The sequence below is a fragment of the Xiphophorus hellerii genome, chromosome 19 (genome assembly GCF_003331165.1).
Source record: "Xiphophorus hellerii strain 12219 chromosome 19, Xiphophorus_hellerii-4.1, whole genome shotgun sequence".
NCBI classification, from domain to species: Eukaryota; Metazoa; Chordata; class Actinopteri; order Cyprinodontiformes; family Poeciliidae; genus Xiphophorus; species Xiphophorus hellerii.
The window spans coordinates 10,087,570-10,112,783 of record NC_045690.1 but is presented as its reverse complement, the minus strand read 5'-3'; the positions used below and the strand labels follow the sequence as shown (position 1 = coordinate 10,112,783).

General features: G+C 38.8%; 1 protein-coding gene across 2 annotated transcripts in view; it reads right to left on the bottom strand.

The window, feature by feature from the left end:
* Nucleotides 1-25,214, bottom strand: part of LOC116708992 (AT-rich interactive domain-containing protein 1B-like) — a 194,655-nt gene that overhangs the window by 160,092 nt on the left and 9,349 nt on the right. For both annotated transcript variants that reach the window (XM_032547194.1, XM_032547195.1), the window contains exon 2: nt 3,914-4,117. In XM_032547194.1, coding sequence (XP_032403085.1) covers nt 3,914-4,117 — 204 coding nt within the window. The remainder of the gene's footprint in view (nt 1-3,913; nt 4,118-25,214) is intronic.

The window sequence follows — 25,214 nt, the reverse complement described above, 5'->3', positions numbered from 1 at the left end:
AAACTAAGCAATAGAAGTACTACTTACAGGATAAAGTATGTACTTAATTAAGTTCAATGACAAGGTGGTTTTGGGGAAAATTATGTTATCAAAGAATGAGAGTCTGTTCCAGTAACTAGAGAAAGATTAATCTTTGTCTTTATTTTTATTCGAAGGCAAAAGCATTCGAAGACCCATGTCACTGAACACAGTCAGTAGAAGAGCCCCGAACAACACAGATCACATGATTATATACTCACAGCAAAAGAAAAGAACAGACCCCAAGTCTGAACTTATCTCTATTACCAGGTGGACAACAGAGCCACATCTTTATCCAGTGTCATGCAACTGCCTCTCACCTCATTGGAGGGAACAATTGTTAGTTAAGACTTTTTCTTGGAAACCCACACCCTACATGTATGGCAGGAAATGAGAGCTGACAAGGATTCCAACAGAAACTTCTAGTTCTTCTTTATCAGTTACTCATAGCTGCAGGCTCTCTAACACTTGCACAGTAACAAGGATTAAAGAAAAACATTCATTTATACAAAACACTATCAATCCTTATTTAGATCAAATTAAATTGAAATAGTTAAAATGAAATTTTCTGTTACAGTGGCAGGGAAGAGTTGGTCAGAGGACCAAACTAGGGTCCTCAGTGGTCAAGACTCAATCCCTGTGTATATGAAACACCCAGAGATGTGTGTCTAAAAGGCAGAAATCAGGTCTTCACACATTTGAATAACCCTGGTGAAGGAAATATTACCAAGCATATCTTATTTTAAATAAATTGGGCTTAATTTTTGTATGGTTCAACCATAGCACTGAAAGACAGTAAAATAGGACCTTTTGTTCCACTGTTAAAACCCCTACACACACTCAGACGGCCGGCACAGTCGCTCCGTCCCAGGGAAATCACAGACAAATACGCTTGCCTTTGTTGACGTCACGTTGCTTGGCAACAACTCAGCATGCCTGTCTACGACAAGCCGGGGTCTCAGCCCTGAAGTGTGATGCATCATGGGGGATAGTGTGTGCTGTGCCTTACATCACCCACAATCCCCCTTGCTGATACAGCTGCAGCCTGGATCGGCATTTGCAGCTGATCTTGGAAAAGTTTCACAACATCCACGCTTGGGAAAGAGGGGGACTGTTCCGCTTTCAGATTCAGCTCCGGCCGTGTTTGTCCAAACCGCATTTCAGCGAGTCTTTTGGCAAGTAATTAACAGTCACTTCAGGAGCTGACATGCTGTGCTTTCTCCCGCACACAGTATTTTGGAACATTCATTTCCCGGACCTCTCCTCTGCTGCCTGATCAGACCCCTGACCGCTTTTTCTGTAGGTGAGGCTCATTACGCTCATCTGAGAGGTTAGAATTAAACCTCCTCCTCCGAACTCATTACCGTGAGCTAGATTTCACCGGCTTCAGATAGGCAATGCGGTGGTGCTGCTTTTAAAGCCAGAGCCAGATAATTAGAAACTTTAGAAGCACAGTTCCCATGGCTATAGCCAGAGTGAACAACTAATTCTATTTGAACTAATTACATTCCATAACGCTATGCAGTGATTGCTACCCCGACCACAGCCTCCCCTATGAAATACGCCAGAGGATTTCATCACAAAATAGTACCAGGGATGTATTTTCTTGTGTATGTCTGACTGACTGTACTGTCTTTGTGCACTGGTATTACTCTCAGAGCACAGCATGTCTTCACATATACACCCCCGCCCGCTCCCAACTGTGTGTATTTCATAACGCGAAACCCCTTATTGAGCTCAGTAATGATCATTTTGGGAGCGTGTTGTCATCACAAAAATGCGTCAGAGGGGGTTTTGGACCTAAAGCAATGAAGTCTGAGATTTGAAGTGACTGAGTTGGGACTGCATTAAAGTCACCTACCAGAACAGGCGCTTCAACACAAAAGGAATTTACTAAAACACTATATATGAAACAGAAAGACCCATTTGCAACAGAACCAGCTCAGTTCAAAGGGATACATTTTTTTTTTAAGTGAGATTTTATAAACAGCTATAGGTAGTTGAGATCTTGCAAACGTTCTGATATTTTTGAGACCAGAGTCCCTTTTGGTCTTGGTCCCTCTCTGACTAACCGTCAGCCTCAGCCAGACCAACAAATCTGAATTAGATCTAAATAAATATGCCAAATAAGTTATCATTTGCACAGAGTGTATTAACTGCTTATAATCCTATTTAGACAAAATCTCCTTTTAAAAGTTTTGACCTATCACTTTTGGAAACTAAAAAGAAAAAATTGCTTTTTGTTGTTCATATTTATTAGTTCTGTATCTGACAACGCTTTCCTTAGAAAGATCCGATGTGAATCACGTTTGAGTCAATTGTGTAAAGCAAGTATTTCCTGCTGCATGTTTGGAGATGTCTACATAAATTTTACACAAAACAGGAAGTCTGGGAGTTGATATGATTTTCTCTCATTCTGTTTGTATAGCTTTGCTATGTGTGGAAGCTCAGTTCAGTCGCCCCAGTGAGAAGCCTTCAAGTCCAGACCAACTGACCCAGGCAGACTAAATATAGCAGCCAAATATGACAGTGGGGAACAGTATAAACTACCCCCTCTATCCCACCTAAAACAAAACACTGTTGAAGATATGTTTTCATCCACACACACACACACACACACACACAACTTAAGTCTCTGTCACAATCGAGTCACACAAATTCATTGCAACCACACAACCAACCACCTTATAGTGGAAATTTGATTTACTTAAGACTGTAAAGCAGACACAAGCACCATTGTTTCACAGGTCTATTGTGTTGCAAAGACACAATGATGTGGGCCAACACAAATGTTAAACAGCTACTTCTGCATAAATACAGATTCAAGCATAAGTATACAGAAATGTATTCAATGGAAAACCAGAGTAAAGTCTAAACACGCTTCAGTGCATCTGCAGCCAGGTGAACCATCAAACTCAGCATGTACAGCAAGGAGTTTCACAGGAATTAAACAAACAATAGGAGAAACATGGCAGCAGTCCAGGATGTTAGATATGCCTGGTGTTTTAGACCAGCTTTTTTTTTTTTTTTACGTCAATCCTCAAGACCCACTGACCATTGTGTTTCAGAAAAAGCTCTGCTCCCACAAATGATAGCATTAGTGACTGCATGCCATCAAGTGCTGCAGAACCCTGATAATCACCAAATTATTCTGGTCAGGTGTCTGGCAGTAGGGAAACACATAAACTTTGAAGGGCAGTGGACCATCAGGACCAGGGCCATGACACACTGTTTGAGACAACAACTCCAAATAACAAAAACATCAGGTGAAAATCCAAAGCATAAACTAAATGTCCAAACATAGCATGAGGAACAATAACTGGAACCACAAAACAACAATGAAAAAAAAAATTCAGCATATTAACACAAACAAAAGTTGTGTAACCTAATCAAATTCTTGATTAGGAACAGAAAAGCAACAATTACTCATATTGCTAACATGACTACTGCATGTAGTAAAAGGTTATTTTAATACATAGATTTAAGTAAAAGTCATAACATTTATAAAAACTCTCCCTGTTTTTCCAAAGAATATTAGACTTTTATGTGGTTCTGCTCTTCATAGACTACCAAGTCAACATTACCTGGTCAATTTGTCAGGCCATCTAAAGTAGCAAGCCCTAATCATAGTAATATGTGGCACTCTTTTAATACTCACACAGTGTGGTAGCCTTACTTAAGCCAGATGGCCAAACGAGTGTGGAAGCACATGAGGAACGGCCAGCCTCTTTACTCCGCACTTCTTGTACCCAGAGAAAAGTCTGGTATCTCATTTAACGGACTTTAAACTAAGGGAACTTAACATAACTTTCTAAAAACCTTGCTTCACCTTGAAACAAGTAATCAGCCTAATGCACACAATTCAAACTCAAAGCCTATGGGTCTGTTGACATACCTGTTGTTGAGGGTATTGCATGCCACTCATGCTCATTTGGCTCCTCCCCTGCATGCTCATTGGATATCGATGTGAAGGAGGTGATGCATATGGTTGGCTTGAGGGGTAATTTCCGGCACCTGGCTGTTGAGGAGTGGAGTACGGGTTGTTGGTCATTCCATACATCTGTGAGCGCTTCATAGCCATGAAATCCATGGAGGGAACCTGTGGAGGGAAAGAAAAGGGATTTATTTGCATCAGCATTGCCAAAAAGTGTCGTTATTTGTTCACCATTGTGAACTGGACCGGATGAAGGACTGCTTAAAGTATTGGAATGCCAAACAAAAGCCCACTTAGCAAACTCACTCCATCCAGAAACCAGTTATTTCCACACAAACTTCACAGGATGAATTTACATTAATATTTAAAGATAACAAAACCTTTATCTAAAACTGCTTTAAATGCTGTTTAAAGTAACTGGTAGCAAAAATAATAACTATATAGCTCCCGTCTCAAATGCCATAAAACAGTTTATAGTCGACTAGCAGAAGTACTTATTTATTTACTTTATATAATATTCCATCCTTTCCTTTTGTAAGACAAATTAATCCCTACACTGCAAGGCAACCAGATCCACCAAATTATTTGCCCAAGTTGAACGAATCGGGATACAAAATATGATAAAAGGCTATATAATAAAGATTTCTATAAAAACTACACAAAATGTCTAGAAAAATCATTGAACTAAAATATGAAAAGGATTATGCAGGATGCAGATTTTTTTTTCTTACAACTAAAACATTTCATACTTATAAATTGGAGTCTGGTAATTGAGGTAACCGAGCAGTCAATATTGGCTTCAAAAAGCACATTGCTGGAGCTGGTTTCTTATTATAAGAAGCCTCCCCCAAAAGAAATTCAAAGAGAAGAAAGAAAATGTTTCCAGGGCTTTTTTATCCCATTGTATAGCAAGTATGTCAGTGAAATTTCAAGGGTTTGTTTGGGGTCTCAGTAAGCCACTGGAAAATTCCTGTGCAGTGCATCAGGCTAATGTTAATCCACCAGTAGTTTGTCAGTCTGCAGGGAAGATAAAGTGACATTCCTCTGCCTTTCCTTTCTCTTTTCATGCTCTCTTCCTTTTGTCTCTGCCATGTAGGATCATGAGTGATTTATGACATTTTGCTCCCACTGTTTCTTATACACACTTTCACTTCTCTTCTCTTTCTCTATAACTAACTGCCTTCTCTTCCTCCACCACTGCCACCACCCACCTCCTCCTCCTCCTTTGGTTCCTCTCCTCTCCCCGACTCAATATCATCTCGTCTACCGTAGAGGAGAAATTGCAGCTGCCTCATATTGCCAGGCTAATATCAAGAAGACATGTCAGGGGAAGGGAGCACTTTATACAGCTGGTTACGAGTAGATGGCCAAGGTGCTTCACTTTTTAAAAAGGGTTTTGCTTACTGAGGCATGTGCATGGGATAGTTTGGACTATTTCACAAAGTGCAGAGTGGATGGAGAAAGAGAAACTGATTTAGAAATAGAGAGAGTGGGGATAGTGAGAAAATTGGTGTAAGAAAGCTAGAGAGAGAGGCATGAGTGTTCATGAGTGTCTGAAATTATTTCACAGCATGGAGGTGTATGAGCGGGTGTGAGGAGGGTTATCCTGTCATGGTTCACATAATCAGGACTTCAGTAGTTAAATGTGACATTTAATTAGTTGCTGGTACATGGTTCTGGTTGAAATCATAAGGTGCACCTCTTTCTATTTCATCCTTATTCTCACTCGAAGCTATTAATAAGGGAATTATTCACAGTTTTGCTCAGAGAAACCTGTACCAGGTCTGGCGACTGCTTAGCACCAATTCTCTTTGTTTCTACCACCAAATGATAAAGAACAGGTGCTGCAGTGGTGCAGCATTAACCCTTTCCTTCATCAGCTTTAAGTACTGTTGCTTAAGGTCAGCTTAATTCACGAGTTCACATAACTAAACATTTTAGCTAAGCATTACAACGTGAAGCTTTAATGTTAATAAGAAGTCGAATTTGTTATTTCAGGTAAGATTATGAATGTAGGTCAGTGCATCATATTCACCTCTATTCAAACTCCTCAATTTAACTGAGATCAGAAACACTAACATGCTGTCAAGAGTTTTCACTAAGTCTTGCTTAAGTAAAACTTTATAGCTCTTGTTTGACTAATGTAATTTGGTGCTAACAAAAAGTTAAATATAGTGGTTGGAAAAACTGCAAACAATTCCAAGTTTTAAGAAGATTTTTTTTTTCTTCTTCTTTTATTCTTTCCAGAGTGATTTATGGTCTAGAGAATACGGTAAATCCCACAGGTTTTCCAACCATAACAAGCTCAGCCCAGGCGTGGTGTCATTCCCATAGCCGACTTCCAACATTCAAGACAAACTAAACAAAGCATAAGTTAAAGATTGGCCTTTGCAGCTATCCTTTCTCAGGACTGAAAACACTTTGGGGGAAGGATACAAAAATGAATGTTATAATAAAAAAAGTACAACATGTAAGATAAATAATAATAATTAAAAAAAATTATCTCACAAAATTATTGACTTAAGAAGTAAAGTGCACAAAAGAGTAATTTTTGCTCAAATTTCAAGAAAGGAAAAACACTTAACTCATTTCTTGTATAAAAGTGTAATGCCAACTTTTTAAACATTAATGGTTTAAGTTCAACTTGTCTGTTTCCACTTTTCCAGAGAAATCATCATGTTATTCATATTTGCTTGTTAAGCTTCAGTTAGACACTAAAAAGGACTAATAAACAAAAACTTAACTCAATTTCAGGAGCACCAAAATAGAGCTAGCCCTCAAGTCCGAATGGAAATGCATTAAAAACTAACCGAACACAAAAGAGGTGATTCATTTTTTTTTTTTAGGCGAATTATGTTCTCAAACAGATGCTGGTCATATGTTTCTAATGTAGCAATAATGGTGCTTTGGATCAGTAAAGGGCAGCACATGTTCTGCTAAAACTGTAAGGTAGACAGAAAAACACTTCAGTTTACATGGCACTGTGGCAGTTACGATATGAGGAAAATAACCCACTGTTTCCAAACTCCGTCCAGTTCACTAGTTCATCTCAAGGGGTCCTTGGTTTGCCAAAAGAACCCTGAGTGCAACACGAGTAAATCCCCTCATGCAGCTGCCAAGCATGCACACATGCTTGCAAAAAAGCCATTGAATCCTGCACTTAGAGAGGTACTGAAGAGAAAAAAACAAAAACAAAAGAAAAACAACCACAGAGTTTTGGAAGTAAAAGAGTGGATTAAACACACACATGTTAGCAACAGATTATCGTACACGCTCTTCCAGTTCTCGTAATGTTCCTCTCTGCTCCATGCTGTTTTTAAAAACATTTTAATGGGAAATTCTAAGATATAAGATTCACAGCTAAATTTTATCTGATACACCGGTCGATTTTCTACGCATCGCTACGCCTACAAAAGACCAAAACTCTCATGACAAGTTCCACTATATGGGATTTCAGCTCTCTGGTGCCTTGTTCTTTGAGATATTTCCCTCACACCCCTGAGCACACAAAAAATGACAACAGCTCCTGACAAACTGAAATGTATTTTTTTCCCTCTTAACTAGAGAGGAAGGGCTGTTCTGTACTTTGGGGGAAAAAAAACTATGAATGTGACGCCGAGGGAAGAGTGTTCGAGCCAGGAGGAACTGCTGATAAAAAGAAAAAAAAAAAGGAAGTACGCAGAAATTGGGTTTTTTTTGCTTTCTTCAAATGTGTTTCTCACTTTTGTTCATCTGGACCCGCCATTCAACGCAGGCGAAGAAAAAAAAGAGGCATGGGAGACAATAGTAATTCAACTGCTAAATTTAAAATTCAATTTATAAACTCCTCTCGATTCTTGTGAGCTTTCTTTCTTTTCTGCTCCCTTTCTTCCAAAACAAAGCCATTAAAAGAGAACATGGGTGAAATTACTGTTGGGTGAAACCTGCCAAATTGCTTTTCAGAGCTCAATCGACAACATTTTTTTTATGTTCCAAAAATGATTTTCCTCCCCTCTCCTTTTAATGTGCTAAGTTGTTAATCAGGAGAAAGCAAAATGTTTGACGCAAACGGGTGGGAAATACGGATTATGAGACACACACTGGGATCAAAGAAACATAAAACTATATTGGTAAACGGTTATTATTCCAGTCCCATTTTGGATGAAGAAATTCCTTGGGGGTGGGAGGGTAGTGCTGCTTTTATCTGCTTTGTTGAATGACTTTTTTTAGTGCATGCCTAACACATATGTTACATCCACAAACTTCCCTATGTTGTATTGGTATTTTTGCTACAGATGGAAAATATTGGATATTTAAAGTGGAAAGAACGAAAACACTCAATTTTCTTCAAATAAAGCTGAAAAGCGATGCCATACATTTGCATTCAATTTGAATTTACTTATGGATGCTTATATCTACAAGTAAAACCCAGTGCAAATTTAAAAAAAAACATATTCAGAAATCACCTGATTAGTAAATAGAGTACACCTGTGTTTAGTCAAAGCTTAGTGTTAAACCAGCTGTTGTTTGGAGGCCTCAGTTTTGAAAGAGAACATTGTCAAAGAAACAGCCTCATGAAAATAATGGAGCAAGGCCGACAAGGCAGAGTTGTGAGATATTAAATTATAATCATGACTGGAATGTTGCCCTCTCAAAAGACTGCTTGGAGGCAATATATGGTATGATATTATATCTGAAGTACCATGGATGCAAATTCTTAATGCCAATAATATATCTTGTCTGTTTTTATGGGCGTTCACTACCTTCAATGGCCACACAATGCATCTATTTTAGTAGCTAAGAAGCAGAAGCTCATAAACGAGGGCTAGAAAATAGTGACAATGGAAAAAAGTTAAAAGAACAAGTCGATATTATCAGCACAATATTCAGCCATAGTATCTCAATTAATAGTTTTTCTGGTATTGTGCAGCCTTGCTGCAAACTTACTAAGACGTGGTGTTTCTCCTAAACTAGCAAACAGAATAATGGGAGAAATAAAAGCAGCCGAGACGCTCATGGTTACTGTGAGGGAGCTGCACATATCTACAGCTAAGTTGGAAGAATTATTTTAATGAAAAACTATTGATGCAAAACTCTTAATGGGTTAAAACACTAACACCCTGTGGCATCAAATTAATGGGAAGTTGGATGGAACTAAATAGAGGAAAATACTGGAAGAAAACATGCTAGATGCTGCAGAATACTTGAGATATGTCTCCTACAAAAGGAGTGGTTTGGGACAAAGCATAACTATGTGTTAGCATGGCCCAGACATAAATTAAACTGATAATCTGTGGCAAGACTTGAAAAAGATGGTCAAAAATGCTCTTTCTGTCTAATCTGGCTGAGCTTGAGCTACTTTACAAAGCAGAGTGAGGGAAGATTTCAACAGATCTACAAAAGTTCTATAAACATACATCACATGACTGTAACTGCAAAGAGAAGCTGTTCCAAAAAGTATTGAGTCAGGGAGTTTGAATACATATGCATGCTACAATTTTAGGTCTTTATTTGAGAAACAAAACGCAAACCATCAATCATTTTCGTTCTTCTTCCCGTTTATGCGTTGCTGCGTGTCGTATCGCATCAAATCTTCATTAAATACATTTTAATGTAAGAAAATGCAGAAATCTTTAACGGGTGAATTATTTTGCAAGGCATGATTCTTTCCAAATCAGCCTCTGTCTTGAGATTTTTACTACCCACAATCTACAGAAAGCTGAAAAAACACAGACTCTCTCTGCTTCCGTCTTCTGTGGGGGGGGTTTAAAAACTCGAACAGCACAGCCGTGTCTACACAAACAACGATGCAATAAAAGATGTTCCTTCATATGTTCTTTATGGGCTACAAGCTGCTTTATTGAGAAACAGCTACTTCTGAAATTGGCTGAACCCCAAAAGAGCAATTCAGCAAACTATTTTGATCCTTTATATCACCAGGTGGTTTAACGCTGGCTGCTGCAGGATTTCTTTTTCTCTCTCTCTCTGTCAGCTGGGTAATAGTTTCTGTTGAGAGGTTTGAGGATACTCTCTGAGTTGTTCCAAAGGAAAGCATGTTTAGATATCAAATGTTGCAAGGTAGCCATGTGGAAATATGTTAAAGCACTAAAACATAATGATGTGAAGACATAGAAAGTGATATACTACTTTCTATGTCTTCACATCATTATTCATCATCATTATTTATATATAAATCAATGCTTTTTAGAACTGAGCGAACTCTGCAGAGTTTCAATTGTGACGTTTTATTGTAATTAACAGGGTTCACAAATATTTTTTTTATATGTCTAAAAATACTATTTTCCAGATTCAAATTTGGAGAGTTTGCAGTCCATTTTAATTGACTTTTAACAAATAAATTGAAATTCTGACAATATCTATGGCAGATATCTCCACAGTGGTCAAATTTTGAACATGGAAACTGTAAATACCACACACTGGATGCATTGGTGGATGAACAGATGGACGTGTGTAAATTTCAGAACATTTACACACAAGTGGTTACAAATATTTCTCATACTGTATTTCCTTCCCTAGCTAATCTAAACCTGGATACTACCTAAGTTCCAGACTTTTCCAGACTGCAGAGGAAGCCACAGTGAAACCGTTTTAGCATGTGTGCACATGTGAGGAGAAACAAATACGGATAATTATTGTCAACAGCCCCTCTTTATCCTCTCCGCTGCGCCTGTCTCTGGAGACTCAAAGTGCTGCAGCCAGAGTCTGTTGGGAAAAACCATACCATCTTCTGTGTTATTTATTTGCACCATACAGAGCAGAGCACGCTCAAACTCTTTCTGAACTGCAGGGTCCTATGTTGCCTCTTCTTCTAGTACAAAGCTGCAGTGTTCAGCAGTAAAGTCCCATGCATTTGCGGCTATTGTCTAACAAAGATGAAGAATAAAATAGGATGGGAAGATGACGAGGTGGCACGAGGAAGTTTACAAAGATGAGAAGAGACTGCAGCAAAGGGCGAATGCAGATCGAGTTCCATACTAATGTGTGCAAATTCCCCCTGCTCCTGCTGACTAAGATTAGAAAAATTAATTTCATGGATGCAGAGACAATACTGATGTCATCAAGCAGAGAGAAGAGAAGCGGCGCACTGTTAACTCCTCCTTGCCCGGCCTCCCTGGGGAATAGATCCCTCATTAGTGTTGGTTCATCACTTCGTTCCACTGTCAGGACTCACCAAACCAGATACTCAATACTGACAACAAACTAGAAATCTTAGCTTTTGCAGATCTGCCACTTAAATCTATGTAACCCCGAGAACACAGAAGCTGTGCCGTGTGCATGTTGACATCCCCATGTGTCTCCTTTATCTCCAAGTGCAACAAACTCCATAAATTATGTCTTGCAACTAAATCTCATCCCGCATCTCAGCACGCATGCCTTGTTAGTAAAAGACTCATAAGGAATGACAGTGTGAAGAGTAGCGCTGGTCTGCAGGGAGAAAGGAAGAGCCAAATTACATTTCTTCAGCCCAACATGCCTGGATGGCACAGGCAGAAAGGCATGACAAGTGGCTGGCAATGGGAAGAGAGGTGCAGAAAAGGCAGGTGAATTGTTTACATACACTGTGCATGATTCCCAATGAGGCTGCGAGCTGAGAAAGAGAAAAGCAGACAAAGAGAAGCCAGATAAGGTGTTGTTGTTGTGCATTCTTTTGTGTTTGGCGCAACGCTTCATAATTGCTCCGTCTCTCCTGCGTCGTCCTTCGGAGCTGCTGATCGGCATGCCCTCTGCAGTTGACACCAATATTTACACAGCAGACACAACACACGCTCAGAAATTCATCTGGCTACTCCGAACCCCCACCTGTGTGTGCCAGGGAAAAAGTTGCTAGGCGTTTGGTTCGTCACGGCCCGCACAAAGACGTCATTAAGGGAAGAGAGGACGGGGGAGCGGAGGAGAACGGAGGACAGGAAAGGGAGAGAGCGAGTGGGGGGGGGAAGGAGGCGAGAGGCTGCTTCATCTGTCTCAAGTGAGATTGGGGTCGCAGGGTCACCGGAGCCCTTTTCCTTCACCGAAACTGGGAGCTAAAGAGGCGGCTGGGCGAAGAAGAAGGAGAAAGGGGGGGGAAGAAATGGAAAAAATCTCAGTGACAAAAACGAGATGCGCCTGACATGCCTGCAACACGCCATTAGGGAATGAAAACAAATAAAATGCAATCGTGTGCAAACAGTTGAGGAAGCATGTGTGAAAGGAGCCACATTGTGAATTTGGCAGTCAAATCTCCTGTCTGGATGCAGTTTTCCCAGATGGAATTCATTCAGATTTCCACTGAAGGAAGAAGGCACTCATGGATGAAAATAAATAAACAATGCATACAATCTAGAGCACAAAGCTGATTTTACAGTTTTGATTATTTACTTGGAAATTAAAATTCCTAGAATTCTAAACAATGGATTATTTCTGTGCTGTTTTTTAACCATATTTAACAAGAACAATTCCATTTCTACATCAAGAAAGTCTTACTTTGACAATTAAGATCTAAAGCAATACTTAAGGGTAAAAAGAAAATCATAAAATCTGAGTGGAACAAGAGGAATGTGCTCCTCTCCAACTTCCTATGTTCACAGAACCCAACTGGGAGACGACATTACACAAGTGGGGGAAACAACACAAAAAGGGTTGGGGTGCCCCAAAGACAAATACTTGCTGTTGCTATTTTATTTGATTTTTTTAAATAATAAAGAATATTTATTTATTTATTTTTCAAAGACTAAACATTTTTTTTGTCTTTTCACTCAAATCAATGCAGTACAGTATAGATTACTAATACATTGCCAATTCACAATTTACATCTCACTCCGCTTTAAAAGCCAAGTAGACTGAATGCAAAACAGACAAGAAAATCAATCAAATCACATAGATTCCGGTTCAATCCTAGTTATTGAGTAATGCATTTAAATACAGCTCAGAATGCTTATTACGGTAATAAAAATGCATCCATCAAAGAAATTTAGCTATCTATTTGTTTTTTATCTCTCTCCACCTATTTTGTTGTTAAGTGGAAATGATGGTCTTAAAGTTGCACACTGGATCTCTCCCATATATGGAATGTATTGTGAGAGGCGAAAAAATATCTTCACAAATAAGTACAAACAAGTTCCTGTGTATTACAGAATGTGTTAGTTAGTGCTACTAACACTACTGTGCTCAAAATAGGGTGAAAATTTGTAAATGAACACTAAGCGTGAAGACCAACCGAAATGATGCTAAAGGGTCCTGAGGGGCCACTTTCTCCTTCATCCATTAGTCTTCCTTTAAGGAAAAGCTTAACGAGCTCCTCGGGCAGGGAGGCTGCCCACTAAAGAAGATGCAGCTGCAAAAATTCTGAATATTGAAGCATGTAAAGCAAGGAAAATTACACTCCCTTCTGTTTTATTTGGCTTGTGCCTTGATTTCATGTGGCAATTATGAGAGACATTGTAACAGTCCTAGATTAGCTGGAAAAGGGAAATTATGTCACTGCTGCCATGCAGCTAAAGAATTTTCCCATGAAAACATGAATTCTCATGAACTTTTTTTTCCTTTTGGAGAACTACCCAGTCCCTCTGGATGTAACTATCTATGTTTCTCAGGCAAGTGATCCATCACTTTAAAAACAAAAACAACAACCATCCTGACCTTCCTCCTCAGGCTGATATTAGATACTCATTAATAGTCACCTGAAACAATTTGAACCTGATTGATTTCATTATCGGACTCAGCGTGACACACAAGGCTCCCCTGCCTCTGATAGCTCAGCTGGAAATTTACAAAGTTAATTAAAAAAAAATTGATTTTCATATAAGTTTTCCTGCTCTGCTCAACCAGCGTAAAGAGACGCAGAGGGCGTCCTCTTGAAGCGCAGCGGCAGTGAAGCTGAGTGAAGCACAGCGGGTTAGAGGTTTGAACATTGTGAATGCGTGTTAGCGTTGGGCTACTACAGACAGTGTAATAGCTTGCTAAGGTAGACTTGTTTCCTCTCCAAACCCTCACATACCAATATCCCTTCACCTTCTCACCTTCCGCATATTCTCAAGCACACAACTCCCCATCTTGTTTTTCCCCCCAAAGATCCATATAACAGTCCAGCAGGCAGCAGATGTGGCCTTAATTTTCTCCTGTAATGAATGTGTCTCCTTGCCCTCCATACCTGCTGTGAAGGCTTCTTCAGAATTGGTCCTCTGGACTGAGGTTATGGGCCCTGGAAATAAGCTTTTCTTCTCCCTCCATCTGCAGCCCCCTCCAGGTCACCCTCTGGGAGGCCCGGGGCTCCATGAGCCCAGGCCAGGCCTCCAATCTCCTGGGCCATGACTGGGAATCAATCACTGAAGTTGGCTGAAATCATGAGGGGAGGGTTGGGGGCCGATCAATGAGAGGCTCCAGGCTTGGGAAGCTTGATGCATGGCCTGGCTGCACATGCACACCTCTGACTCACAGGGAACTCCACCATTTACTCCCATTATTACTGAGCCCCAGGGCAGCTATGTTTACGGTGGACCATATGAATAACATATGACTGGGAAACTGCAGTTATTTAGACTTCATTACATTTCAACATGGATATTTCAGTCTCAGTTGGAATAAATGAAAAGAGTTTTTTATCAGCCACAATGTGTTTGTAGCAGTGTGATCACACAGTGAATTGAGCCTTTCAGCATGAATGCCCTTTTGACTTTTCTCGTTCATGTTTTATTGAAAGACAGATTTTGCGGAGTTGCACAGAGGAATCAGCTGTTGTGACAGGAGTCATATTATTTTCAGCTCGAATGGTGAACTGCACAATTGGCAATTCACAAATTGGATGTTTTACTGATCAGGACATGAACCATAACTAAGAAACATCAGGTCAAGCTGGCAACACAATTAAATGTGAATACTATTCCAGAAGATTCAAAATTAGCTAAGTACATTTGCTAATGTCAAAAGAAGTTGTCGGAAGTAGATGTCTACAGCTGTTATTGATTAAGGTTGAGAGAAAGCAAGCGAGAGCAAGACTTTGAGCAGGTAACAGGAAGAGAGAGCAAGACTTTAAGCAGGTAACAGGAACACTGAATGGAACATGGAAACATTATTCTGTTTTATTCTTTTGAGGTCTCTGTTTCTCTGTCATTAAAGATGCTGGGTTGGAATTGTTTGCAGACTCTTGAAATATCAAAGTTGCAACAAAGATATGTATTTTTAAGGGAGTACACAAAGACACTGCTGTTTTACCAGAAAGCTAATTGTTAACATTAGATTCCACAGTCAATCTAAATTGTTATATCCATAATCTTTTTTTTCTTTTCAAAATAATAAATTTAAAATGAAAATGAAATATACTTTTCTATAACATGACTTTGATTTACTCAAGATGTGTGAGAGCGAGTGTGACTGAAATAATGCAATAATAATGCAAAACAAAACAAAGCAAAGCTGCTGGTTTTAATCTATCTGAGCTCTAAACCTGTGTCTGCCAGAAAACATGCCATATTTGAAAAGGTTGGAAGACTTTTGGAAATCTTATAATTCTGGACTGTTAACATACGGATCTACATTCACCCGAGTAAACATGGATGCTTATGTTTTAACAGCAAAAGACGGGTCAAAATATATGTTCCTACTTCTTGACCATTAAACAAACCACACTGGCAGCCTCTGGTTGGCAGACAATGCTCCAAGGCACAGCACCCAGCAATCTTTTTTGAACCTACTCTATATAATTCTGAGTTAAATATATTCAAGATTTACTCAGGAATGTGTAGCTTCGATTTCCTGTGGAGAAGCATTTCTTCCCACAGCGCGTCTAACTTTGTGATAGAAAATAGGAGCTTACCTGTAACATGTAGGTAGAAAACAAATGTGAGCCAACTGTGTTTGTGTGTGCAAAAACAAGAAATTGGTACTCTGACAAACTGTAAATGCGCAGCATGTCTGTGAACGTCTGCCAGTATGAGTAAAACATGTACTGTGGGCGTGCGTGTGGGGGTGTGTGTGTGTATTGGTGATCAGTGTGTACCATCTGTGTCCAGATGTTGCGTAGAGAGCAGGCTGCACGGACAGCCAGGCTGTTGGCAGGCCTTCTGACAGGCCTGTGTTCCTTATTGATAGAAGGATCACAGAGACAGAAGAGTCAGTCGTGCTTAGCTGGACCACAATATTGTCCTCTCTGCTGTTATTCATCTCTGCCAGCCCGGGAGAAAATGGGATGTTCTGAGCCAAGTCTGTAGCTGTCAGATCTGGGCCAAATAAAGAGCTGAGCAGGTTTCAAACATTTGGAAAACAGCTAAAGGAACGTTTGATTTGTCATCCAGATGCAGACAGATTACCATGTGTAATTTCTCACAAAGTAATTTCAAAACAGAGGAACCTAAAGTGCACGGCCATGTTCACTGGGGCGAATGGCAAGGAACAACATGTTGGTGAAGTGGTTAAACTAGTTTCTGAGTTATTTTTAAAAAAATAAATAAATAAGTTTTTGTGGCAGACTTTTCTCGATCCAGTGTTTTATATGTGCTTTTTTCAAACCAAAATAAATGTAAAGACTTTTGGATAACTCTGAAACTAAACAGCATTTCAGTGGATAAAATAAATAAATAAAAAAAACTAAGAGTTTGTCTTTTCTTTTGACTTTTATGAAAGACATCTGTGGGCTGCTTTGCTTCCAGTGCTGACTCGCCAAACTGTCTCCTGACCCCAGATCCTGTATCATCCTATTTAACAGACTCCATCCAGGGTTATGGAGCTGGGCCGACATTTATAGAGGGTAGAGCCTTTTCCAAGAGCTTTGATCCAGCAAGTTCTATTGCCTATAGCTTTGCAGGGGTCACTCATGAAGAGCATTGTTGCCAGAAGTGTTTTAAACTGAGCTTTATTTATGAGGACTCATTAGGTGTTGTGTGTGTCTCTGTTAAAACTGCCAGTGGTGTATTTTTTGTTTATTAAACAAATTTGCACTGACAATTAAGCACAGGTGGGTTATGAAGTAAGGCTTTCTGCAGCAGGATTTAACAAAGTGCAACAAAGTGTTTGTAAAAGCACATTGCAGAAAACAAATTATATGTATTTGAGTTGATGACATCACAGGTGGCACATGAGTTGAACTGATAAGCTGGGATTGGAAAAAATAACTTTGAATAGGAATTGAATTAAAATCAAGAAAAAAAATCAGTTTTTTTTTTTTTTTTTGCTTGGAGTTAAGTTGGGTCAATGCATCAGAAGCGCCAGAAGAATCAAATTGATCAGCTAGTTAAGTCCTTTGAAGGATGAATTTGACTAAAAAACAGGCATAAAAACATGAAACAAACTAGAGGACTTCACACAGTACAAAGTAATATGCATACTATAAAACAAATATGCTAAGACTGCTTTGTGTGTATTTGACCAACAGCCGGCATTTTGAAGGAGGTATTTTATTAAACACAAAAGAGAAAAAAAACAAGAAAATTACAAATAAATGTATTCAAAATAATTATAACAAGTTGCCTTATGCCTTGTGTGATGTCATCAAAGTGTGTGGAGGTTTGTTTTTTGAATGGTAGATTTGATGTTAATTAAATATTGACTTACAACAAAAATAGCAAAACAGAAAGCTGACCATCGCCTGTTGCTCCATGTGAGACAAATAATTTCTGAAGTGAGTTTGATTGATTTCACAGAAAGGTCTGGCTGGTAGCTTTAAAGCTATCTTCTAAGAGAGTGTTTGAGAAAAAGCCCAAAAAATTAAAAGTAAGCACAACAAAACTGCAACTCTGTAGAGCCCAAACCCAAAATTTCATCAGGCTACATAATAGCTCTCATTTCTGTCATCTCTTTTTCATCAAACCCCACTTTCCTGTTTACAAATTATTCATGCCAACAGCTAAATGTATTCATACCATTCTGTTTACTTTATTACCACACTTTTATTCGGCTCTTTTTTTCCACACATTTGTTTACAAGAATAAAAGCCTACTCTGACAGAATTATCCCCTCTTCACAACAAAAAATAAATCACAGCGCTTGCATACACATCATTCACACACAAAGAGCGCAGCTAAATTATAGATGGCCTCTCTCTCCCCAAATATGCATTTCATTAGCATTTCCTTCGCCTGTTGTTTTCCTTTTTTTTGTTTCTTTTTTTCTTGAATGCCTGCACACGCAACCCACTGAAGCTCATGCCAGAGTGTGTGTCAGTGTGTGTGACAGCAGAATGGGAACAGACTTGCAGCAAAGCAGGACATGTCCTCTTTCACAAGCCTAATTTAGGATTCAATTAAAATACTCTTTAGAAAGCGTCGACTTCACAATTAATTATTTTAAGATTAGCCTGACACTAATGGGCCGGCCACTGATGCCAGCTAGAGTGAAACTGGACAGTCAGTCAGTTTAAAAGATATATATACTGTTTACAGTCTCGTCTTCTCTCTATCTTCTATATGAGGAAAGAAGAAACGGATCTTCCATCAGCTCTCCATGTCTTAGACCTTCCTTTGTCCTGACCTCTCTTTTAAGTCTGTCCATCCTCCCCACCTACCACCTCCCCTGTTACTTTGTGTTGCCCTCTGATCTCATTGCCGCTTCTCATGCAACCAATTCTCAAGCAGCCTTCAGGACTGAGAGCTGCTTTTTACAAGCCACCAGAGCCTTCCTCCACATCCTCATGCAGCCTCCCCAGAAAACCAAAAGCGTATGAGCCCTGCAACAAAGTCTGGGTGCTCAAATGAATGCACACATACACTTATCTATCACCACAGCTACCTGCTGTAAACCAACAAACAAGGTACCCCCCTTTCCATCTGAAGTGACTGGACCCTAGCGAAGCATTCTTACTCCCACTTTGTCTCCAATGCTGCTGTGGCTGCTTTTCCTCCCACTAGAACACCCAACCAATCCTGTTTTTTTTTTTTCATTTTAAAAATGAATGTCATCATCCATCCCTTTTTCTCCCTATGCCATTTCTCCCACCATCTCCTCCAGGCAAAACTCAACTGAACCCCCCCCCCCACCACCTCCGATTCTGTTTATTTAAATATTTGATATGCAAGCAGTCAGGAAATAAATGTCAGAAGAGGAAAAGGGAATGAATATGAGGGATGTGGGGAACAAGGCCATTACTGGTAATGATTTCTATTATATACACCGCCCTCAAAGCGTTATATCCCCCTCCCACACCACACACACACATACAGCACCACTATACAGTCGTGAGTCTTGATATGTTGAAGCAACAGGGACTATAGATGTCTTAAAAGTCTAAACAGGCATGCAGGTAGAGGCAGCTGCACAAATACAACTACACACTTGTTCAGCCAGCGATATAAAAAATAGGCCTTCCCATGCACAATTGACTTCTAATATTTTATAAACTCCTCAAGTCGTCTGTTTAGCAGGCATTGCAATTTCAGTGGATTTGAAAGAAGCAGCACTTTGACAAATACCAAGAAAAATTCTTAACAAATGCGTTCTCTCTCCCTGAAAGTACCATTTCTAACATGACTATTAAAGTAAGAGCACAACTGTGTGTTCCCAAGTAAATTGAATATTGCTTTGGTGAAGTGCAAGAATTTCCATGTAGTTTTATGTTGTAGTGATCGAGGAGGATGCGCTGTGTTGCAGTGCAGCAGTCTCTGAAACAGGATTTGCAAAAGTCTGATCGAATGTTTTTATTTAGTCCCTTGAACATTTTGAAAATTAATGATTAAAAAATTGTTTTCATAACAAAGAAAAATATTATGTCTCTCCACTGCTGAACTCTGCCTTTTTCTTCAAAATAATATCAGCTTGAGAAATTTATTTATACACTAGTGTGATGCGCTGCCAAATTTGACCTAAAATGAAACACATGCTTATATAAATAAAATTTGATTTCTATCATGTAGCTCATTGTACTATATTTTTATAAAATCAATTAAATTTAAATTTTTTATAATTTTTTTATTTATTTTCCCCTTTGTATGACATTGTACCATTCATTGTAGTAATATTGTCTTAAATAAAACATGTAACATATTATGCCAAATCTTTTGTTGTGTGATACTATCTTCTATCGTACTGCATATTTAGTCATTTTGAACTATCGTGTCATATCATTCCTTCGCATTGCGTGTTTGTATGCAGGGTAAATCAAAAGCGAAAAAAAGGAGGAGAAAAAAAGAGAAAGTACACAACCATACTTTCTCACAGAACACCCTTGAATTTCACCTTGATGATGAGATGCTGAAAACTAGTATATCAGCACAAAACAAAAATCCCTAATTAAGAACAAAAATACAATGTTCATTAGCACATACAGATATATGGGCTTGGCCTTTTGGGGCCTTTGTATTCTCAGACCTAACAAACTCTCCGGCCTAACTAAAGGGTGGCAGAAGGGGAAAGTGGCATCACATCAGGAGTCAAAAGTCAAAGCGAGGTGTTGCCAGCATTTGACCCCATCACCTCTAATTGACCAAACATGCTGGATCCCCATGAGATGTTTTCCATCTGCCACCATACAAAAATGTCTGCATTATCTTTCTGATAATGAGCACACACATCTTGCACAATCACATACAAATACACATCATTTCATTACTTTTTGAGGTAAACTTCCTTCACACACAAGCTCCCTGCGCAACTCTGCTCCCTCCAGAGTCCAGGTCAGGGTGCCCTCCAGAGCGCTTCACCATCTCCGCTGTTAATTACCACTAATTGGCCCTACTCGCCCCCTCCCCTCTTTGCTATAATGGAACCATTCATCTTTACTACTTAATGAGTAGGAACTGTAGTCACCCATCAAGGTCAACCACAACTAGCATCCAAAAGACAGAACGACATAAGCTTGGAAACACTCGAAGGAAGGTTGCTTTAGCCGTTAAAATACAACGGAGAAAAACATAAAGCTGAAACAATTTCCACACATGACTTGGCTTTTTATTTATTTATCTTTTTTATGTGGCCGATGTGTTAAAAAAAGAAGTTGAGAAATGCCTAGAAGCTGTGTGAGTCTGCAGTGCCCGACAAAAAAAAAAACCCACAACACAGGCAGGGAGTTTCCAAAGACGCACTAATTAAAATATGAGTTATGTGAGCGAAAACAATGGCTTTCTCAGAATAATGCTGACCGTTGAAGTCAGACTGAGCTGCAAATACACAAAATGCTTTTCCAAAAAAAGAAGAAAAAACAAGCACTGAGAGCTTTCTTATCTGGCTTGGGCGCACACGTTATTATCAAAACAATCACCCCGACTGTCGGCACAGATTCCAACCACAGCGGGTGAGAGGGCAACATGTTAGCATGTCTCAACCACCATCAAACATCTAATTAACACTGAATGTTTTAAATATTAGACCAGCGGCTGCTTTGTGTTCATTTCTGTGGTGATTCTAAAAAAGAAAAAAAAATGGTTACTGCTGGAAAGACTGACTTAAATAAACAACCACAGAATTACTGAAACACCACTAGGTTTATTTAGCATCTCTGGCATAAAAAGCCCTACAATAAATTCAGTTTTTATTGCGGTAGCATAATCTCGAACTGAAAAATTTAGAAACATCTAACCTTTAGCTGCAGTATATTTATTCAGTGGGAAAATCTTTTTCTCTCTGCTCTCTTCAACTCACACATGTTTTCTGTGGGATTTAGGTCTGAGAACAGAGGAAGTCCTGTTTGTTTGTGTCTGGTGAAGCTTAGCTATGTTGATTTTGCCATATGTTTTGAATAATCATGCACCACTGACAACCCATTTTCAGCTGTCTGATAAAGGCCACCAGATTAATAAAGTCTGGTATTTAAATGGTTGTATGATGAAAGGTGCTCTAGCAAGGTTCATTTTGGATGAGAGACAGGCCCAAATCATCATGGATCCCCCACCGTGCTAAACAATGGGTGTGGCTTATTTTCCACATATTTTTCACACACCCCTTTCTATGTTCTTTTCAAGTTTACAACTGCACATAGGTTAGAAATGTATAATTTCATGGCTTATTTAGTTTATAAAGTCAACTGCTTACAGACTCTGTTCCACCTGGTTTTGCTTATTTGTTTGGTCTGTGGCAGACAATCTAAGAAAACAAACTAAGCTCTGGTGTGAAAGTGCCTCTAGTCTCATCTTATGGAAGTTCCCAGATTCAGTTAAAATCCCGGTAGGATTTAGCTAATTCCACGTTTATGTGTTTGATACGATGACAGAAAAGTTTTCTTTCTTCTTTTTTTACTGCTTGGCATGTAAATAGTGTCTGTTTGTTTTGGAGACTTAATGACCCTTACATGCCATCCTTTCCAGCAGCTCACCAACAGTGAATTTTGAAGATTTTTTTCTTCTACCTTCCCTGCACACTCAGTTTAGCGCCAAGATAAATTTGGATCCATTCTGGTGACCAGTGGTTAAAAGAAATGGTCCTCTGTGTCACGTCATATTCATGTAGTTGAGAAATAGAAAAAGAAGGATTACAACTTTGGAGTTCCTAAAAACTAAGTAAATGTTAAAAGTACAAATTTAAAAAGGAACTCTGTGATATTTATTTTAATGTGATCTTTAGAGTTACCAGAGATTGGGCCAGCAGCAGTTATTTTCTGAGGAACAACTTTTTTTGTTGCAATTAAAAAAAAAAAAACAAATAAAAGAGGCATTTAGAATTTTTTGGTGTGTTAAATTATCCTACCATAAGAGTTTATTTTGAGGCTCTATAGACATCCTGAACATGAGTGCCACTAAGTCTGTCAGTGACAGGTCAGAAATGACAATATCTTGCATCTTACTGCACGAGCAAGGTAAAATGTAGGTCAATAACTTAAGCCGACATTTTAGCAGGTGTTTTATGCAGAGAACTTTTCATTTGGTTTCACACAGCGCTGCAGAGGCAAGAGCAGGCACGTGCTCCAGCAGAGCTGTGGCGATCAGCTCAGCAAGGGTACGTTTGTGAAAGGGAAGGTCTTCTATGGATTATGTTAATGTGGTATTCCACACTCCCCTCTGGCATGTGTCTGACATTACAGTAACCTTTGCATGTTTAGCCAACAGTAACAATGGATGTTCATTGAGCAGGGAGGGGGAAGCTCACATAGCGACGAACGCACAGGCCTGAGATTAAACGTGCACAGCCAACATCTGCCCCCGCCATTCGCATTGATATTCTTTGGAAGAATTAATATCCTAAAGAAATAAGACATTTATGCTTCAAAATAAAGTTCACTCATGTTGTCAGTGTCTGTTCCAGTTCATCCAGTTTCTGCCAAAGGAGTGGCTGGAATGTAGAATAGATGTCTGGCTGTGTCACAAGAAATAAGAGATATATCAAGAATAAATTTTGTATTTAAAACACCCTCTGCAACAAACTGCATTCTAATGTAACCTCAAATCCTGCACTCAATATCTCTAGTAAAAGCTGTGAAATATGCATGCATGTTTTCGTTTTGCATATGTCCTTGCAGAGAAGAGGATGCGGTGTCAAGTTGTTTCCAAAATTCTTGAGTTAAAATTGATCTAAATGAAGCATCTTTCAGCCAGAAGTGACCACCACTGTCCGGTTGTGACCACTAGCCATAAATTTAGAAAATACACGCCACACACACACTGCAGCTCTGGTGGATTTGGAAAGGGTTTGGTGGGGAGTTGTAAAGAGTGACAAGAGAATGTTGCGGGTAAGGAAAATATATGGCTTGTCATAAAGATGAATATGCATGGACAGTATGATGCTCATGTTATGAAAACATTAAGTAAAAAAAAAATAGTTCTACTATATTTACACAATATTTGCAGCTATAAGCCTTTTTGTTGTCTTTTAAACACCTGCTCCTCCTTTTCTACTCCTCTCAATGAGACAGAAAACAGGCGTAAGAGGATTACCGCAGCAAAGTACAAGTGCAGTGATTATTTGATATGCAAAGATTGTATGAGGTCATCTGAGTGCTCCCTACCTGAGTGCCTAGTCTGCAGCAGGTCGAAGGAAGAAAGCAGCCAAAATTTCTCCCTCTCTTACAAGAAAGACAAATATGGCTGGTGTAAAAAAAAAATATATATATACAAGCATCAACCATCACTCTTATTAATGTAATGCAGTTTTAAAATAATACGTCAGTCTAGCAACTGACTCCAGGCTAACTAACCGAGCAGGTCATATCCTTATATCAGTTTATTACACTAGTCACTCTGTTGGAAACAAAATAATAAAATTGTATGACATTTTGTTCAAGTATATATTAAAATAAACAAATATTTTTCTATTTTAAAAAACTGTAACCTACCTTTATTTATTATGTTATTTATTGTTATTTATCTTATCTCAGCAGCATCCTAGTTTTTCAATTTCATATAAAAGCAATTACATTATGTCAATCATTTTTGCTTTTCATTTCTTGTGGGAATATCATGCAATAGTGGTATTTTTACATCAAGGTTATGCCATTAAATCTCATTTTTATGACATGATAAAAAATGAGACTTTTCTCATAACCAGCTTCATAATCTGGTTATGAAGTTAAAACCAGAACAGAAATTTGCTAATGAATTTCACACAACAAAAAAATATTTATGTCAAAACAAAACTGACATTTCAGAAACTATATACGGTATAAAAAAGGAAAAATAACAATCAGATATTTTGTCCCCTCTTTATTGTTGTGTCTTTTTGCTTCAAGACTTCCAAACAGCATCTCACTGGCAGTGTATGGTACCTTTTGTTTTTCACAGCCAAATACTGCAATGACTGCAATGATTATGATCAACTCAAACAGCAAGAGCTGCCAAAGTGCACAGCCTAGCAGGATTCCTTGTGCTGTAGAAGCTGGTGATGATGTTCATGGGTATTTCAGAGGTTTGTTTCTGCAGGTATGACAGTCACAAAATTATAGGAGTGAGGAATTTGCATTACACTAAATTTAATATTTTTATTCGAATCATAAAATCATTGTTTATGGGAGTACGTTATCTGTATTCTATTCAATTACATTTTCCGCTACAATTATGGAAATACTTATTACTTGTTACAAAGGAAGCAAAGAAACAGTAAGCAGAGGCAGAAGAATGTTTCAGTAGCACCTCAGAGATCAATATAGCTTAGTATATTAATGTTTGATAGGGTATGCTTGCTATCTAAATTCCTCTGAACTGACTACCGCTCCCTTGGGAGACTTGGCAAGTTGTTGGGAGCCTGAGGAGAAATGGAGAACAAGGTGTATTTAAAGAAAAATCTGAAAAAAGCAGAAAGCTTTGAAGTGAGAACATCATTTAAGAGTATAGTTATAGTTATCCCCCATACTTCATAAGAAGAAAAGATTAAATGTAAGAAAAGTATATTTATTACTTTGACTTAGGAACTCCACATGGCTAATTAGCATTTGTGAAGG